This window comes from Cricetulus griseus, chromosome 8 (assembly GCF_003668045.3).
Source record: "Cricetulus griseus strain 17A/GY chromosome 8, alternate assembly CriGri-PICRH-1.0, whole genome shotgun sequence".
Classification (NCBI taxonomy): domain Eukaryota; kingdom Metazoa; phylum Chordata; class Mammalia; order Rodentia; family Cricetidae; genus Cricetulus; species Cricetulus griseus.
Window position 1 is genome coordinate 71914940 of NC_048601.1, and position 18101 is coordinate 71933040.

Below are 18101 nucleotides of genomic sequence, written 5' to 3' on the forward strand. Positions count from 1 at the left end.
TTGGCATAACTGGATTTAGACATGTAGAAGATTGCAGATAGATCCATATCTATGCAAAAAACGTAAATCCCAATGCATCAAAGACCTCAACATAAATAAAGACACAATGAAACTCCTAGAAGAGAACAAATTGGTACAGGAGACTGCTTTCTGAGCATAACACCAGTAGCTCAAACATTGAGATCGACAATTAATAAATGGGACCTCCTGAAACTGAGAAGCTTCTGTAAGGCAAAGGACATAGTCAGCAAGACAAAATGCCAGCCCACAGAATGGAAAAAGATATTCACAGACCCCACATCTGACAGTGGGCTGATCACCAAAATATATAATGAACACAAGAAGCTAGCCACCAAAACATCAAACAATGTAATTAAAAATTGGATTGCAGAACTAAATAGAGAATTCTCAACAGAGGAATCTAAAATGGCTGAAACACTCTTGAGAAAGTGCTCAACATCCTTATCCATCAGGGAAATGGAGCTCAAAACCACTCTGAGATATCATCTTACTCCTGTCAGAATGACCAAAATCAATATCACCAATGACAGTCTATGCTGGAGAAGATGTGGAGAAAGAGGACTACTCCTCCATTGCTGGTGGGAGTGCAAAGTTGAACAGCCACTTTGGAAATCAGTATGGTGGTTTCTCAGGAAAACAGGAATCAGTCTAATTCAAGATACAGCAATTCCGCTCTGTTGGGCCTATACCCAAAAAATGCACATTCATACAATAAGGACATATGTTCAACTATGTTCATAGCAGCATTATTTGTAATATCCAAAACATGGAAGCACCCTAGATCCCTCTCAAATGAAGAATGGATAGAGAAAATGTGTTATATTTATACAATGGAGTACTACTCAGCAGAAAAAAAAAAAACAATGGAATCTTGAAATTTGCAGGCAAATGGATGGTACTGGAAGAAGCCACCCTGAAGGAGGTAACCCAGTCACAAAAAGAAAAACATATGCAATCTTTTCTTATGCCATTATTACACATTGGAGATCAAATAATTGTCAATAATTTCTCCAGACTGGAGCACAAGTGAACCCTTGTTTTGTTTATAGCACACACTTCCCACATTTGTACCTCTAGGGGTCCAGCTCCCTCTTCTGACCTCCTTTGGAACCTGCACTCATGTGCCTAAACCCACAGATAGGCACCTAAAATATAAATAATATTTTTAAGTCTAAAAAGGAAGTCTTTTTATCTTCAATTCATCACGGCCATTGATGCTTTCTTTGTGTGAAATTGATGAACTATTATAGCTAGTATATTAAGTAAATAAATGGGCTCCAGATTTGTTCTTCTTCCATGCTACCTCTGACAAGCACCTAAGACTGACAAATCTGAAGCACCACAGGAATAAAGAGAGGCAGCAGAATGAAAATCTAACTATTTATGTAATGGTTTATAGAAATTAAATTTCCAGAAGTACCTATTAGAAAGGCTTTTAAATTCTTGGAGAAAAAAAACAATTTGAAGACACTTGGAGTGAGAATTAAGAAAAGATTCATTTTGCTTTCATAACGATTGATGGTGCCGAAACTGCTTTGCAAGGCACTATTTCTCTCAGGTCATTTGTTTTGCTCAACGCTGCAGGAGGATTTATTTCCCCCATTTGTGGCTAATAGCTGAAATGCTCATCACCTACTCCAGCTCCCTGGAAGCAATTGGGATTTTCCTTTTGGCAAATTTGGCAGGATTTGTTAAGTTCATGAGGAAAGGAAAACTGGAGAAAATAAGAGATTTTGCTTGCTAACCATATAAATCTATGGTTTCTAATTATCTAATGAGGACTTCAAAGATATTCACAATATGTACAGTGTAACTGCTGCATTTAAATCCTATAAAGCTACTCAGTAGATCATGCTGGGCCTCTACCAAGTTCCGTTGCTCCCTTTGGAGGAATTTGAAGGGATAACTAATGATCTATGTGATTTTCATAGTCCTAGACTAGATTCACTGATATCTGTTAATATTTGCTAGTTATGACACCCAGGACACAGCTCCAAATTTGTAAATCTGTTCTCTACCAAGTCAATCTCTAACAAGCTAATATTGCAGGATATGTGATGTTCCCTTTATTTTTTTGTATAACTGTAACTTGGATCCTGTGTCACTCTTATAAAATAATAAATTTGATGTTTCCCATTGCTTTGCAAAGACTAATTCATATTTTAAATGGAGAGCCTCCCCCTAGAATCAGCTATTGTCTTTCAGATAAAATAACTTCAAGTTACCAAGCAATTTCTACCAACAACTATATGTACTAAAACTGAAGTAATATATTTTCTATACTTGAGTTATTTATAACAAAAAGAAAACTCAAATTTGCTGAAGTAAAGGAATTGGAAGGCACTGCATCCTGCCACAATGAAGTTGACAGAACTTGTAGTAGAAGTTGTAGTTATGGCAGAGTCCAGGAGCATTAATAATGATGTGATAAAACATCATTGCAAACACACTTTGGAGGTAAGGGGTTATTTGCCTTACATTTCTTCATCACAATCCATCCCTGGTAGAGTTCAGGGCAAGAAACTCAAACAGAAACCTGATAGCAGGAACCACACAAAGGCGTGATTAACACTGTTTTTCATGACTTACTTGGTCTGCTTTTTTATACAACCCAGGGCTACCTTCTCAAAGATGGCACCAGCCACAGTGAACTGGCCCTCCTCACACTTATCATAATGCAGAAAATTGCACACAGACTTTTCTATAGGCCATCTGATGGAGGCATTTTCTCAATTGAGATTCACTTTTTTCCAGATGACTATGGTGTGTGTCAAGTTGACAAAAAGTTTGCCAACATGAAGTAGGTCCTAAATTGTGAATGTAAATTCTTCAAGTCCATAATTGAAAACTCATAGATGCGTGTGAATAAGACACATCTCAAAAACAGTAGCATGGCCAAGACTGATGAAAATCTCAATTTAATGCCATTGCAAATAGAAACAAATTGTCCAACCCTGTTTCTGCATGTGACACATCATGCTGAAATTGAAAGTTTGAATTGTGATTGGAAAGCCCAGATTCTGAAACCTAATATGATATTGTCCAACCCTGTGAAAAAACTGTGAAAGACTGAGAACTCTGAGTTTCAGAGGGTGAGTAGTTTGTTTTCTACTCTTGGAAATCAGTAAGCAAGACCTTGAGTGGGAATGAATGTAAGTAGAGATCAGAGGTCAAGGCTCTGAATTTAAACCCTACACTGTAAGCTAAAAGATACTGACTTGTGTGAGCAACTGCAGGACAATTCTATTTGTCCAAGATCCAGACTGTAAAACATTCTTCATCACCTTTTAAAAATTACATATTTATTTATTTATTTTGTATCCTAACCACAGCCTCTCCTCTCTCCTCTCCTCCCATTCCCTCACCCACCTCCAGAAAAGGACAGGCTTCCCATGGGCATCAGCAAATCATGGCAAATCAGACTGCCTTTAAGATCAAGCACCTCCTCTTGTATTTAGGATAGGCAAGGCAATTCAGCATGAGAAATAGGTTCCCAACAGCCAACGCATTGGGGACAGCCCTGTTCCCATTGCCAGAAATCCTATAAAGACAAAGCTACACAACTGTCACATATACACAGAGGACCTATGGTATCTAAAAAATTAATAGAGCTATTGAACAATACTGAGGACCATCCAGTAAAACAAGGTAGGCTTTGATTAAAAATCAAATCAAGGGCCCAGTGGGATGGCTCAATTAGTATATGTGCTTAGGTACAAAGTTTCACCCTCAGTCTAATCCCTGGGTCCTACATGGTGGTGGGAGAGAACCCACTCTTAGAAGGTGGCATATGATCTCCACAGGCATGCCCTGGCATGTGCATGCCTCCCTAATGTATGAAAAAGAGAACAAAATAATAATAACAAAAGAATCTGAGTCCATATATTTTATTGCCTCTTAGATACTAGTAGGAAGTCTTTAACATTCTTCCTAAATCCCTCAAATCACACAGCAAGATTTTTGAAAGAACAGATTTCTCACCAACATCCTCTCAGCAGTTGGGATCCTTTGTCTCAGGAGGGGATCTTTCATCCTGCTTTGTGTTATTAAAGCTAATTAAAAGATGTCTCTGTTTGCCTAGCTGCCATTCAAGGTGTCTGAAAGAGCCCTTCTACTTTTTCTTGTGTATCCTTTCCATCCCTGTGGCCTTGGCAGATAAAAGAAAGGAAATGCTGTCCCCAAGACACAGAAGATGAAACCAAATTTGTGATTTTATTTTTCCTGCAAAGAAAGTGACTTCTCAATTTTCTAAATGAAGCATTACATTTCCCAGTTAATTCATAGCTGGGGAATTGTTAAAATATGCACAAATTTTACATATTTCCCATATAAAATTCCCCATCAAAACTTCTAATTGTCGTTGGGCATGGCTGTGCATACCCTTAGTCCCAGAATTCCAGAGGCAGAAATAGGGGGATTTCTGAGTTCAAGGACTGTCAGGGCTAAACAGAGAAATTCTGTCTCATAACAAAACAAAACAATCTATTTGAGAATGTATTTTTAAAGTAAATAATTTTGAACTAGAAATATAAAGAACTTTCTCAACAGTAACAATATTTTGATAAAAGGTGAAGAATTCCCTCTGGGGAAAATGCATAAAAAAGAGCAACTTAGATTTATGAGTTTTGAAAGATCCGAAGGCAATTATTACCATAACACAACTTTTGTTGAGTGTGTATGATATTCCAACCATGAAACTTTTATCTTCTGTCTCCCTCCAAAATGCAGAAAATTATCCTAACTTTGCCTTGGAAATATACAAATCTTTCTTCCTCTGCTCTCCCCTTATGGGGACTTAAGCAAATCTGCATGTGTTGTGTTCATTTCACTCTGATAATCAAGTTGACTTGCATGAGAAGGGGAGTTCAACAAGCTTTGGGCTTCAGCAAATATAATTACCTGAGTTGAAATGAGAAGCTTGCCTTCTTATAATGGCAAAAGCTGGACATTAGCACTTTCTTGTAGAAGCTCTGGCTCCAGGGAGTCTCCAGTGTCTCTGGGGTCTGCTTCTATTCTGCCATAAGACCTTAGTGTTGAGACCCCTGGACTTAGCTTGTCAACAGCTGCTTCCTATTCCAAAAACAGAGCAGGAAGAATAGGGTAAAGGGAAGGTGGCACAAGTGTTCCATGTTTCCAAGAGTCCTGTGAGCCATGAGGGACAAAATTAAATCTTATGGACACTCATGCATTTTAGTAAATCAAAAATAAATAAACAGACCCAAAACAACAATAATAACAACAACAACAAACTGTACATTGAATGTGAGAACAATCAACCTCCCCAAAATAATCTTCTGTAACTTATGTGATCATTCTTTTCTTCGCAAATGATACACATGTAGCATCTAGGTGTGTGTGTGTGTGTGTATGTGTGTGTGTGTGTGTGTGTGTGTGTGTGTGTATGTGTGTGTGTGTATTTGTGTTCATTCATGTGCATGTCCACTTGTATATGCCAGAATGCAGAAGTCAGAAGACACTCCTGTGTATTGTTTCTCAAGAGCTACGCACGTTTTTGTTTAAGTAGAAGACTCTCATTGGCCTGAAGCTCTGCAATTAAGGTAAACTGGCTATTAATCCTCAAGGAATGCTTATCTCCATTTCTCCAACACTGCTTATAAATGCCCATGCCAAGAGTCCAGTTTTCTGCTTTGTTGTTATTGTTTTGTTTTGTCTTAATGTAGATCTTGAGGAACAAACTCAGGTCCCAGGTTCTCATGCTTGCCAAATGAATCATTTTCCTAGCCTTCAATTATTTAAAATTATTTGAGCATTAACATTACTATGTTTGAAAAGGAATGACAATAAATGTACACTAAGAGTAATTATATTTGATGATCATAAACAAAAAAAATTGAAGTTAATTTAATCATGCATCTTAGAGCAGTAGAGTATGTTAACATACAAGTTTCATTAAAAATCATTAATAATCCATGCTGTTCAGAGAGCCATGTAGTATGACTGAATTCAGAGGTGGGTATCCCCACCCCATATTCCCAGAGAGTAATTCTTATGGCAGCTTCATTAGTTTAGTATTTGTTCAGTTTTTGATGGTCTTATATGCAGTGGGTTGTGACCATAGTTATGGCTGTAAGGTTCTTACTCAGCAGATAACCCGAGTAATCCTCAAACTTAAGTTTAAAAAGTCAGTGTAGTGTATACTTGCAATCCCAGCACGTGGAAGTACAGGCAGGTGGAATTGTAGAGCTTCAGGCCAGTGATTTACTCTGTTTTCAACCTAAATAAAAGAAATGTGGATTCTAGGAATGATAACAGAAATTTCCCAATGGCCTTGTTACATGCATTCATGTAGGGCACACTTATGCATGCTACCCCCACTCACATGCAAAATAAAAGTATGCAATGAAATATGTGCCTGGTGCCTGACAGCAAGATATTCTAATGAGGTGGCACCCTGAGAAAATTTCAGTTTTGTCTCTATCCTTGGTAATTATGAATAGAAGGAAATTCAAGATATGTTACAGACTCCCATTCTCTTCATCCCTCTAAGCTGGATTAGGAGATGCTTGGAATCAGATTCTAGGACATTTGCTTTCCAGTGTCCTGTGTGATTATGAAGGAAAGAATTAACACACATTTCTGTTCTATAACATGTGATTTGGCACCCCATGTCTGGTACTGCTCTGTTGCTGTGATAAAATATGAGGGACAGGGCAACTTACAGGAGTGATTTATTTTTGCTAATGGTTCTACAGAGATAAGAGTTCATCACGTCAGAGAAGCTGGCTGGACTAGGAAGCTAAGAACTCATACCTTGAACTACAAGCACAATGCAGAAAAAGAAAATTAGAATAAGTATAAAATGCTTAATCTTAAAGGCCATACCCTTTCAGCAAGAAGCCTACAGTGCTTAAGTCAACCAAACAGTGCCACTTATTCTATAAATTTGGATCACATGCACATCACTGCAATGGTTCCCAGCTCTTGCAAAAAAAAAAAAAAAAAAAAGAGGTTTCTTTAATGAAGGGTGAGTGCTATATTATCTGTGGAGATAAGGATGTATTCTTAGAATATAATTAGAAATTATACTGGCTTAGTAAATGGCAAATTTAAGTGCATCTATAGGGCATATGACCTCTCCAGACATGGGTAGTTGGCTAGGCTTACAATACCAGACATGAATTCCATGATATTTAGAGAGCTTTATGTCTAACTAGGCAGCTGTTGTTTAACACCAAGATAAAAGTGGGAATATTGCCCCATTGGGGACATCTTACCATGATAAAATTGTGGTTCATAGACTTCACAGATGGGAAGGGACATTGAATGATTTCTACCACTTTTAAACTTACATAGTATCATTTGGTACTGTGGGATCCAGTGCTCAAGAAAAGGCTTCCTGGTCATTGCCATCTCAGCCCCACCAAGTTTTGTATATGAAACCTTTGCTATTTTCAGAAATAGGTCTTAACTTCAAGTTATGCAAAGCAAACAAGAGATACAGGAATGACTCATACTGTTTGGGGATCTCTTAGACTACCTGACAAAAATGTGAAAGAAGGTTTTCTTTGCCTTGTACTGGAGATTTTGTTAGTCTATGGCTCTTGTGGTGGGGGAAGCATTATCATCCTATGTTTCATTACCTCATTTAAACCACACACAGAGATAGATAGATAGATAGATAGATAGATGATAGATGATAGATAGATAATAGAAAGAAGATATAGATACATACAATATATATAATATATTTTAAATAAGTGTATGAATTAATGTTTCTCTACTGCCTTCTCAAACACCATTAGTGTTATTTCTTGCATTCCTTTCTTCATTTTTATTGTCTTATTTTCCCTTCCCAGTTAAAGCCCCCCTACTGTTTTTTCACTTTCAATTTGTAACCTGTATCCCCTCTCTAGAGTTCCCACCATGGTCTTTTTTTTATTTGATATTGTACTGGATTTTTGTAGTTACTCCAGGTTATGCCTTTACATTTAAAAATTCAGATCTTGGTCAAAATTAAGAAAGAGTATGCAGTGTTTGCCCTTCTCTGGATAGTTACTCAGAATAATATTTTATACTCTATCCATTTACCTATGAATTTCATGTTTTCATTTTTCTTTAAAGCTTGATAGAACACCAATGTGTATGTGTTCTATCATTTCATTTTTCATTCCTCAAGTGGTAGATAGACACTTAACTTTTTCCATCTCATAACTATTGTGAAATAGTTGTTTATAGTTTTTAATGAGACATTCATGTTAAAATCTTGAGCAACATCATTATGAAAAATATGCAAAACATCTATTAGCAGGATTATTTATGTACTATGATGCATATGGCTCTCATATACATTATTCATATGCACACCCTATTTATGTGTGTATGTGTGTATAGTATATATATGTGTATATATATATATATATATATAGTGTGTGTGTGTGTGTGTGTGTGTGTGTGTGTGTGTGTTTCTATCATTAAATTGCTATAACTAAAGCCATTTTGGATTTCCAAAGCCCAGTTGGCTTTGTTAGGTCAGTATAACAGCTGGAGTAGATACTGAAGTGAATAGAGATTTCTATCTTTTGTTCTTGGTTGCCATTTCAAGCTCAAATTTGTGCATGAGGGATAGTCAGGAATTTAATTACTTCTCTACTGTCTCAGAAATTTCCATTCAGAGTACCTACTGTCAATTTCATTATTTCATCTTCTCAGTTCTCACTTTGTCCAGACACCAATATGTGGTGCCTAAGAAAAGGTCAGTCAGAGATAATAGTGAGTGACTATATATTACGGATATAATTATATCCATGCGATAAACAAGATTCTGTTTCTTCATTGAACATAAAAAAATTTAAAACATATACAGTGGAAAACATGTACTTAAACTTTGTTCAAATAACTTGACTAAAATCATACTGCAATTTTACCACAAGCAAAGCAAAATTAATGCTAAAATATTAGGTTGATACACCAATATGTGGTGCCTAAGAAAAGGTCAGTCAGAGATAATAGTGAGTGACTATATATTACAGGATATAATTATATCCATGCGATAAACAAGATTCTGTTTCTTCATTGAACATAAAAAAATTTAAAACATATACAGTGGAAAACATGTACTTAAACTTTGTTCAAATAACTTGACTAAAATCATACTGCAATTTTACCACAAGCAAAGCAAAATTAATGCTAAAATATTAGGTTGATATATCAACTGGATATGTGAAGACATCTGGTTTTCTAATTTCCATGAATCTTTTCAAATTTAAAAACTAATGTAATCCAGTGCATTATTAGAAATAGCAATTAAATTTAGCTTCACTACTCTTAAACTGTTAATGATGTCACCTATTCCCCCACTATCTCTGGCATGAGTTGGAAACACTAGGAAGCTGCTCAGGGTAGTCAAAGTTTGACTAGAACAACTTTAGGAGACCTTTATCTGTACTTCCACCAAGACCTGAGCTAAAACTGCTTCATATGTTGACTTTGCCCACTTTAGAGGCCTTGCTCTGGGTGTCCAGCCTGGGCCAGAGTTAAACTCTGCATCCTGGTTTTCTTAGCCTGTAAATAGAACAGGTTAGATTTTACCTGTTTTGTGTATTTTATGTCAATGTGTGTACTGTAGATGAGTGGGTTACTTTGCATTGTGAGCTGACCTTTTCTCAAATATTTCTATAAGATATGCATCAGTTAGTTGAAATGCACCATTGTGTTTTCTTTGCCACCTAGAACTGTCATTTAAAATCATAGGTAGTTCAATAGTTAAATGTGCTTGCTGCCAAGCCTGATAACCTGAGTTAAATCCCTGGGACTTACATGATAGAAAGAAAGAACCAGCTCCTGGAAGTTTTCCTCTGGTCTCCATGTGCATGCTGTATATCATACTTGTATGCACACATAAATAAATATAAATACTTTTTTCATGTACTTGAAAAATCCAAGCTACATCTTATAGTTATATATTGTTCATGATTTATTGAAGCTTGCCTGAGGGTGCAGAAAGCAAAGGCAGCTACACTAGCTAGGTATAGAAGCCACACAGTGGTGATACATACCTTTAATGCCAGGATTAAAAAGAAAAGCATATGAATACCTGAGTCCAAGACCATCCTGGGCTAACAGAGAGTGAATCATAATTCATACCTTTAACCCCACAATTTGAGAGGTATAAAAGTAGAGGCATTCAGTCTGAGAATTCAGCTCTAGCCACATTGAAAAGATCATAACAGTCTGAGTGAATCTGAAGAGCAGTGAAATCAGGAGCAATTTGAGGTTCACCTCTTTGGTCCGAGCTGAGGTAGAGGTAAGCACTAGGGTTGCTTTTCTGATCTTCAGCTTGAATCTTGATCCCCAATACCACTCTTTTGGTCATTTACTTAACATGTTGCAACATCTAATATTCAGGGCCATTTTTTTCACTTCCAAATGTAAAATGCTGATCTCTGACCTGAGGGTGTAGGCATATAGTCAAGCACTTGTCTGATTTGTACAAGACTCTAGGCTTACCTCCTCAAAAAACAGGCTTAGTTCAAAGTAGAATGAACAAAGGAATCACTTGCTAAAAGTTCTTTGGAAGGAGAATTGAGCATCATACACAGCTTCACTCATGGCTATCCTACCTTAGGATGTCTCCATATTCCTTCTTCCTCTTTGAGCATTCATGATGGTCTTCCTGACTACCCTAAATTCTGACTTCTGGATTACTATGTGGTAGTTTGAATATGAATGATCCCCATAGACGTATCTATTTGAATGCTTGGCTTCTAGTTGTTGTAACACTTTGGGAAAGATAAAGAGGTGTAGCCTTGTTGGAGGAGGTGTGTCAATGTAGATGGGATTTGAGAAATGAAAAGTTCACAACATTACCAGTCAGCTTTCTATGCCTCTTATTTATGAATCATGATGGAAGCTGTCAGCTACTGCTCCAGCACAATGCTTCCTGCCATGATAGTCATGAGCTCTAACCCTCTGACAATGTAAGCCCAGATAACTCTTAAGGAAGTTCGCTTGGCCATGGTATCTATTCACAGCAATATGAAAGTAGTTAAGACACAGAGCATGCATGATATTATTAATGTATACTAAGATCTGGCTTCTAGTTTGTTTCATCCATAGCACTGTCCATGGTCACCTGAAAGACCTGGATTAAGGACTGAACCTTTAGTTATTCAAGAGAGCTTAACCTTACTTTCTATCATACAAAATCTCTATTAGGCACAATCATCCATTTGAAATCCAGAAGAATCTCTCTTCCATGGATCTATCACTAACAGCCAAAGGCTCCATCCAAGGTTCAACACTTGGGCAGAGCATAGTAATTTGTAGCAGAGAAAGGACAAATGTTACCATAAGAAGTAGAATAATGGGTAATCAGAAATCTAATTTTTGTTTCAATAATCTATAATTTTCACAACTGCTCATGTTGGTATGAGCTAAAATCTCTTCCAACTTTCCTATCATGTAAGTTTTCCTATCTTTCATCTATTGTTTATGCTTTTGCTAAAACCTGCACTTTAAATTTCCACGTTCATGAAGACACAATAGAACACTTTATTATTCTTCCACCAATGGTGCTTTCAGGCCTATTCTATTTTCTTCTTCTAAATCTTTCAGAACTTGCTCCCTATAGTCTAGGTTCAGCACACAGCCTCTTTATTCCCATATACTCTGCTATGGGTTATAACACCCTCCCACAAACCTTCACTTATCTTCTTTATTTCTTTAAGACAGAGCCTCAAATGGTCCAGCGTAGCCTTGAACTTACCAGAAACTTCCGATATCCCTCTGATATTTTCATTTCTATCTCCAGAGTTCTGGTGTTATATGCAATGTCCCCTCCATTTCCAGTTTGTGTCACGCTGGGGATCAAAACCTGATGCCTTGTGCAAGGTATGCAAGCACACTACCAACTGAGCCACATCCCCAAACCCTTGGACTCCTGGTTTCATAGAGGAACATATTGATCTCCTGTAATATAGGTATTGCCTTTACATACTCACTATTGTTTTTGTTTGTTTGTTTTTTTTTTGATTTATCAGTAATTTATTTTCAAGTGAAAAGGGAGACAAAGCATGGTAAAGACTGCTTTATTGGTGGCAGTTAGTACACATCAATAAATATTGATCCCCTAAGAAGAGCTCAGTTACTCATCAGATTCCTGGTCCGTCGAGCGCTGAATGCAACTGAACCATGGGAAGGCTGGGATGATGAAGTCAGTTCTGCTTCTTGGGAAATGAAGCCATAGCTAACTGATAGATGGCGTACACTGTTCCACCAAGTGTCAGAGACATTGTGAGTCTGTAGAGGAGAGCATCAGATGCCCCGCCTTTCAGATGCACTGGGATTCCATTATCCTCCTGAAACAGCTTTTGTTTCTCTGGAACCTTGTTTTCAAAATGCCGTCGTGAAGTAGTGCTGATGGTCCTCTGGGTAACCTGACGGAGGGCCAGCAGATTCCGCAACATCTTGGTTCAGTTGCTGCCCACCAACCGCGACTACTGAACCCATACTCACTATTTGTAACCAAAATTAGCTCTTGCTAAAAAGACCTTTCTTTGGCTTTATTAATCTGTAGGTAAATGTGAAGTCAAATTAAAAGTAGTAATATTCACTTTTGTTTTCTTATACATGTGCACATGGAATCCGATGACCTGAATACACACAGGTAACACTCTGGAGTGTGCCTAAGGGACACCAATATGTGTTCACACATAGTCTGAAAATACTAAATTCAGTGTCACTTAGTTGAGAAATTACTTAATACAAGAAGCAGGCCAGTCATTTTTTAACAGATTCTGCCTCAAGTTTATTTATAAAAACAGCATATTGTCCTGAACATCTGCAAATAGAGTATAGGTGTATCACACCAGTCCATGTGTCTTCACATTGGTAGTCTGAAACCTTTTCTATGGGGATCCACAGGACCTAGGCATTTTTGGGAGCCTGAGCTGGAAGCTGAAACCTGAACCTGGGTCTGAGCTGGAGCTGAGACCTCTGCCTTGATTTGAACTTATTTGGGCTTTGGTTGGCATATCCTACAACCTTTGGCCATTAGGTAGCTTCTAATCAGCTTCCCAAACTTGGGTTGAGCAATGAAAGCAAAATGGCTGAGTTTGTGGCTGGGGCCCTTTGTTATGTTGAGCTTAACCACTTGGTTTCACAAAAACCTTGATAGTCTCCACTTCTGAAGCACCTGGGACTGGAAGAGTAAGACAGACATTATTACTGACCATCTGTCCATGTCTTTATGATTGGGAAAGAAATGGAATGGGATCTTTTCTCATCTAGTCTTATTTCTCATTGTCTGGAGATATAAGAATTTCAGGTTGTCTCTACATGTCATGTATCCTGCTATATGAAAAAAAGGATCTACAGTTCTGTCACCTAAAACATAGATCAAAATTCATACACAGTGAGGAATGTCACTGTGTGTGAATGTGTTTCAAGCCAGGTCCCCACTCATACCTAAATCTGATAATGTCAGCTTCCCAACACTATCTTTTACTTTATACCAAAATAAATAAGTTTTCATGGAAGCTGCTCACATGAGGATATATTTAGCAGGCCTTCAGGAGCACATAGGCAAGTCAGAGCCTAAATTATTATTGTAAGAGTAACCTTAGAGCTTCTGTGGATATGGATTGAATGAATAAAGACAAATCGGGTACAAGAATAACTAAAAGCTGCATGGTAACTCCCAGGTTGTGTCTTTGTTCTCTGCCTTTCTACTGAATTCCCTGTTTAGGATTTTAAGGCTTTAAGCAAGAGGCTAGAGAGCAATGAGAATTTGAGTTGCAAACAATAAATGTAGAAACAGTACATTGACAAACCTACATTTATAAGGAAAAATGTCTCTAACTATAACCGTTCATCAGCAGCAGCAAAACTGTACAATGAAATCCTCTGACTTAAGCCAAGTATATGTCTTCTTTTCCTCCGGTCTAAATATCAAACAACTAAATGATTTCAGAGAAAATTTCTCAGCAAAGCTTTGCTTGTGTGCAGTAGAGGGGAAAGAAATGTGCCTTCCAAGTCATTCATGCTGAACCTGCCGGTGAAGGAGGGAACCATGTGTAGGTCAAGGGAGAGAAGACTTTGGGAAGGCTCATCAAGGAAAGAAAACTCTGAGAAGGCTAATGCTTGCCATCCAAATATAATTTGTGCTAAAAGAGCCAGATCACATATTAACCTTCCCTGTAGAAACATCAGCCACAGGTCTGACCATATGGAAGCTCCCATTCATACCAAGTGAAGGTAAATAAATGTTTTCAACTCCAGAGATATCAAAGCCATTTATGTTTCTGGCTCAGCAAGCCTTTCAGTTATTTCTTAGACACAGTTATCATAAAAGAGCATCCCACTGTTTCCACTACATTTGGGATACACACACACACACACACACACACACACACACACACACACACACACACACACGTTTCATCTTAATCTTTATTTGTTTTCTTCTAATAGGGCTTTTAAAGCAGGAAAAAGAAAATATTCCCTAGGCTTTATAACTACTTCTTCCTAACTGAAATTTTGAATAATAGTCAAATAGAAATCATCATATAAAGAGGAAAAGAATGTCACACATTCCTCTTCAGTGTATTATGCGTGGTCCAAAGAAAACAAACTTTCCCTGGGAGATTGTCTATTAGGACCCATGAATCCAGTGATAGTTTATGACCATTTTTATCTGACTGGTTTGGGTATGGGGAGGTATTTGGGAAACCAATAGTTTGCTTTTTAAAATGTGAGGTACTGCTGTGGGTTAATGCTCAGTGGCAACCTTTAATTTCAGTCTCACAGGGAGATCAAGTCCACACTTGCATTCTCTCAGAGTTAGCTTGCAATGAAATGTCGTCATGCTGGTTATCCTGCAAGCACGACTTGCTATTTCCACTAGGTGGGCAAATTTAGGGGTACTTGCAGTTAAATTGATTAAAAATAAAAGGAGCACACATATTATTCCTAGGAGAAAAACTTAGAAAGATTTCAAATCTGAAAATACAAAATTGGAGAAGAAAAAGAAAATCAAAATAACTAATGTTTATTTATTTATAATTAAAATTTTTATTTTATCTTATTTACTATTAATTATTTATGTGTGATCACACACCTACCATTACACACTTTTGGAGGTGAGAGTACAATTTATAAGAATTGGTTCTTTCCTTCTGTCATATTGGTCCTGGGGAATCAAACTCAGTTCATCAGTTTTGGTGACAAGAACCTTTAGCCATTTAACCATATCACTGGACCTAGATTAGTGTGTGCCCTTTGAGGCCAGAAGAGGATGTTTGGTCCCTTGGAGCTAGTTGTAAGCCTTCTAAAGTGGATGCAGGGAACAGAACTCCAGCCCTCTGCAGGAGAAGCAAGTTCTTTTAGCCACAGATTCATCTCTCCAACTCCCCTATATATTAATGAACACTTTCTCACATGACTGAGGTTTGCCAATAGATATGAAATCATTTTTTCATTTTGAAATTATTAATGACAACAGGAGATTAAGAAAAAGAACACAAATGTGGTAAAGTTGATAGTGCAAGGAAGTTTCTCTAGGAAATAAGGAAATGTGCACACACACATGACCAGCTCTGATGCATCTACACACAAACACACCATACCTCATTCCGTATCTTGAGTTCATTTCATACCATAAAAAGGAATGAGATTTGACATGGGTGCACAGAAGAATTTATTAGCACCTGGAGTACAGAAGGATGTAGAGGTATAGGAAAGGGGAAGACATTGTGATATTATTCAAAAGAGAGTCTGGTAAATGATATCAGAACACTAAGAATAAGTGCCTGATAAGTTAACATTTATCTTATAATTACTGATTACCTTAGGGAATGTTATTACTTTATGTTGATTGATCATCATTTTCTTAACTAACCATTCTAATAAATAAGGAAATCATCACGCACATTTCGTCCTGACAATAACAGGAGGCTCGCCACAGTTACTAGGTATGTGTAAGATGTTGTTTGATTTTATTTGCTCTCATCCTATTGTTAATTTAAATGTATTTTGACCCAAATGTAGCAGGCTTTTCTTGAAGGGTTCTGAAATGATACATTTCTTATATGATGGGAAAGTAAACGAAAACACATTGAAAATATAATTTGTAAAAATAAAGCCCAAAAGTTGCAGCTTTTGCCTATAGTAGATGGTCTTTTGTTTCACACAAACCAGTTTTTAAATAAAAGATTATATTTATTAGAAAGAGAATGAAGGTAAATGGAGAAAAGGACCATCTCATTAATCCTTAAACAAAGCTAGAGGTAAAGAAGAAAGTCACACATACCAAGATTCAGTGTTCAATAAACTTATGTCATCGGGGTGAAAATAATTCAGAATTCAGCTGTTCTTAAGATGACATTATGGATTATTAACTTGTTTCTAACTACTTATTTTTAATTAAAACTTATTTTATTAGTTGCAAAATAAGCAATGTGCAGAACAGACACACAACACTGGATTGACTTCTATTTAGCCACTTGTCAAATCACATATAACCCAGGACATTTGTAAGGGATTCCAAAAGAACTGACAAATCATTATCCATTCCATATTGTCCTCCCCAACCAGTTACTTGCCTCAAAACCATGTTTTGACATTAATGGAGTAGAGATACTCATATTTTACTTCAACATACAAAAACTGAAATGCAATTGTGTTTAATAAAATGACCAAAATCACATGAAGAATATAATAAAGCATGGCAGAAATGTGGCCAGAGGCGATGGTATTTCTGAAAGCAGTTCACTTCTGCTTGCAGGTATTCACTGGGAAAATGATAAGAAGGGGTTAAGAATCACTTTGGGAGAATGGCAGCCACTTATTCCTGTTAAGCTGTCTCCCAATCCCTGGTGAGGATGTGAAACCAACTCATTTTGTCTGAACTTGGGGTCTAGCCATAGGATGGCCTTTCTCACAACTTGATTAGCAACAGCAAGTACTATTTAAACAATCATTATGAGGAAGAAAAGCATGGTGAGTAGATATATGCTGTGAGTTCTGTCTTGGTTAGGTTCACTATTGCTGTGATGAAACAACATAGCCAAAAAGCAAGTTAGGTAGAAAAGGGATTATTTTGTTTACTTACTTCCACATCATAATCCATCATTGAAGGAAGTCAGGACAGGAACTCAAACAGGTCAGGAACCTGGAGGCAGGAGCTGATACAGAGGACATGGAGCAGTGCTGATAGCTGGCTTGCTCTCCATGGCTTGCTCTGCCTGCTTTCTTTGTTTTAATTATTTAATTTTTGGGGACCGGATTTCTCTCTGTATCTCTGGCTGTCTTGGAACTTCCTATGTAGACCAGAACATCCTCAAATTTGCAGAGATCTGCCTGCTTCTGCTTCATGAGTGGTGGGATTAAAGAATGCTTCACTATCTCATGGTTCTGCCTGCTTTCTTATAGAATTCAGGACTACCAGCCCAGGGATGACACCCCTTGCAATGCACTGGGCTTTCCCACAACAATCAATAATTCAAAAAGTACTCTAAAGGATTACCTATATCCTAATCTTATTTCGTCATTTTCTTAATTGAGGTTTCTTCTTTCCAGTGACTATAGTTTCTATCAAGTTGACATACAACTAGCTTTCACTAGTCCCTTAAATCGGTTGCATGTTTCTTCTTCTTCTCATTCTTTTTCTTCTTGTTCTCCAGCATTTCAATTCTTTATAATGCTATCTACATGAAAATATTTGTGGTGAAAAAGTTTAAGTACAAAAAAAAAGAAAAAATACAAACTAGAAACTGAAAATGTAACACAATGAACATTAACATAAATGTTAAAAGGACATGTGAAACTGATTACAATAAAGGCGAGTCCTTCCTCCCTTGATCTAATACATTAGAAATGCCATTCAGTAGTTTGTGTGTGCTTTTTTGGGGGAGAGTCTGGTGGGATAAAAACCAAGTTCCTTGGCCGTAATCATGGTAGGCACAGCATTCTGTTTTAATAAATCTATAAGGTAATTCTGAGAGGCACTAAAATCGGAAAACAATTTCTAAACTAGGTTCTGATATTGGACAATAGAGATTGAAAGAAACATGATCTCGGTGGAAATCTGCATGTTAATTTTTATAAATGAACAAGTAGTAATC

General features: G+C 37.2%; 2 protein-coding genes across 2 annotated transcripts in view; one reads left to right on the plus strand and one right to left on the minus strand.

Moving 5' to 3' along the window:
- The window catches only part of Lrrtm4 (leucine rich repeat transmembrane neuronal 4), a 792102-nt gene that overhangs the window by 542272 nt on the left and 231729 nt on the right, over nt 1–18101 (plus strand). The window lies entirely within an intron of this gene.
- Nucleotides 12053–12484, minus strand: LOC100767351 (cytochrome c oxidase subunit 7A2, mitochondrial). Its single transcript, XM_027429451.2, has one exon. The coding sequence runs from the start codon at nt 12444–12446 to the stop codon at nt 12195–12197; it is 252 nt and encodes an 83-aa protein (XP_027285252.1). The 5' UTR covers nt 12447–12484; the 3' UTR covers nt 12053–12194.